The 2,053-nt window shown below is 43.9% G+C and overlaps 1 protein-coding gene across 1 annotated transcript; it reads left to right on the top strand.

Moving 5' to 3' along the window:
- Nucleotides 1-899: 899 nt before the first annotated feature.
- LOC133245327 (craniofacial development protein 2-like) lies at nt 900-1,679 on the top strand (the record flags this gene model as incomplete). The annotated part of the gene is given in 1 exon segment (XM_061413240.1): nt 900-1,679. A coding segment is annotated over 1 exon segment (780 nt), but the record flags the coding sequence as incomplete, so codon positions are not given.
- Between the last annotated feature and the right edge of the window lie 374 nt (nt 1,680-2,053).

The raw sequence follows: 2,053 nt of genomic DNA, 5'->3' as shown, positions 1-2,053 counted from the left end.
CACTCCATCTTTGTTTCCTTTGGGTTCCTGCTCTCAGGCCCTGGACATGCCTTTCACCATAGGTCAACTCTTGGGGGACAGTGGGCACAATGACCACATCAGCTACAGTTTGCATTCAGAAGGAGCCATTGCAATAGAACATGGCAGAGGACATGTGAGAGGTTGTGTAAGCAATACAGAATAAGCATGATGGGGGAAGGAGTAGGGAAAGAAGTCTCCTTTGAGTTCAGATCAAGTCATTTCTTTAGCCACATCTGAGGAAGGCTGTCGGGGTTTCCCAGATGGCTCAGTGGTAAAGAATCCACCTGCCAATGCAGGAGATGCAGGTTTGATCCCTGGGTCAGAAACGTCCTCCGGAGGAGGAAACAGCAACCTGCTTCAGTATTTTTGCCAGGATAATCCTATGGACAAAGAAGCCTGGCAGGCTACAGTCTGTGGTGTCCCAAAGAGTCGGACACCACTGAGCACACAGGCAAGCACCATGAAGGCTGTTGTTAGTTCCCTAAGATGTAGGCACTTTTAAGTTACAATGTACCTAATGCCACAGAAGCTTACTGTGTTGATATCACATTTAAATGTTAACTAGTCAATCTAATCACACTAGGATCACAGCCTTGTCTAACTCAATGAGACTAAACCATGCCTGTGGGGCAACCCAAGATGGGCGGGTCATGGTGGAGAGATCTGACAGAATGTGGTCCACTGGAGGAGGAAATGGCAAACCACTTCAGTATTCTTGCCTGGAGAACCCCATGAACAGTATGAAAAGGCAAAATGATAGGGTACTGAAAGAGGAACTCCCCAGGTCAGTAGGTGCCCAATATGCTACTGGAGATCAGTGGAGAAATAACTCCAGAAAGAATGAAGGGATGGAGCCAAAGCAAAAACAATACACAGCTGTGGATGTGACTGCTGATAGAAGCAAGGTCCGATGCTGTAAAGAGCAATATTGCATAGGAACCTGGAATGTCAGGTCCATGAATCAAGGCAAATTGGAAGTGGTCAAACAAGAGATGGCAAGAGTGAATGTCGACATTCTAGGAATCAGCGAACTGAAATGGACTGGAATGGGTGAATTTAACTCAGATGACCATTATATCTACTACTGTGGGCAGGAATCCCTCAGAAGAAATGGAGTAGCCATCATGGTTAACAAGAGAGTCCGAAATGCAGTACTTGGATGCAATCTCAAAAACGACAGAATGATCTCTGTTCGTTTCCAAGGCAAACCATTCAATATCACAGTAATCCAAGTCTATGCCCCAACCAGTAATGCTGAAGAAGCTGAAGTTGAACGGTTCTATGAAGACCTACAAGACCTTTTAGAACTAACACCCCCAAAAGATGTCCTTTTCATTATAGGGGACTGGAATGCAAAAGGAGGAAGTCAAGAAACACCTGGAGTAACAGGCAAATTTGGCCTTGGAATACGGAATGAAGCAGGGCAAAGACTAATAGACTTTTGCCAAGAAAATGCACTGGTCATAGCAAACAGCCTCTTCCAACAACACAAGAGAAGACTCTATACATGGACATCACCAGATGGTCAACACCGAAATCAGATTGATTAGATTCTTTGCAGCCAAAGATGGGAAAGCTCTATACAGTCAGCAAAAACAAGTCCAGGAGCTGGCTGTGGCTCAGATCATGAACTCCTTATTGCCAAATTCAGACTTAAATTGAAGAAAGTAGGGAAAATCACATCACAAGACCATTCAGGTATGCCCTAAATCAAATCCCTTATGATTATACAGTAGAAGTGAGAAATAGACTTAAGGGCCTAGATCTGATAGATAGAGTGCCTGATGAACTATGGAATGAGGTTCCTGACATTGTACAGGAGACAGGGATCAAGACCAGCCCCATGGAAAAGAAATGCAAAAAAAGCAAAATGGCTGTCTGGGGAGGCCTTACAAATAGCTGTGAAAAGAAGAAAAGCAAAGGAGAAAAGGAAAGATATAAACATCTGAATGCAGAGTTCCAAAGAATAGCAAGAAGAGATAAGAAAGCCTTCTTCAGCGATCAATGCAAAGAAATAGAGGAAAACAACAAT

Source organism: Bos javanicus, chromosome 3, assembly GCF_032452875.1.
Source record: "Bos javanicus breed banteng chromosome 3, ARS-OSU_banteng_1.0, whole genome shotgun sequence".
In the NCBI taxonomy this organism is placed as follows: domain Eukaryota; kingdom Metazoa; phylum Chordata; class Mammalia; order Artiodactyla; family Bovidae; genus Bos; species Bos javanicus.
Note: the sequence above shows the minus strand (reverse complement) of the source record. Positions and strands in the feature narration are given on the sequence as shown.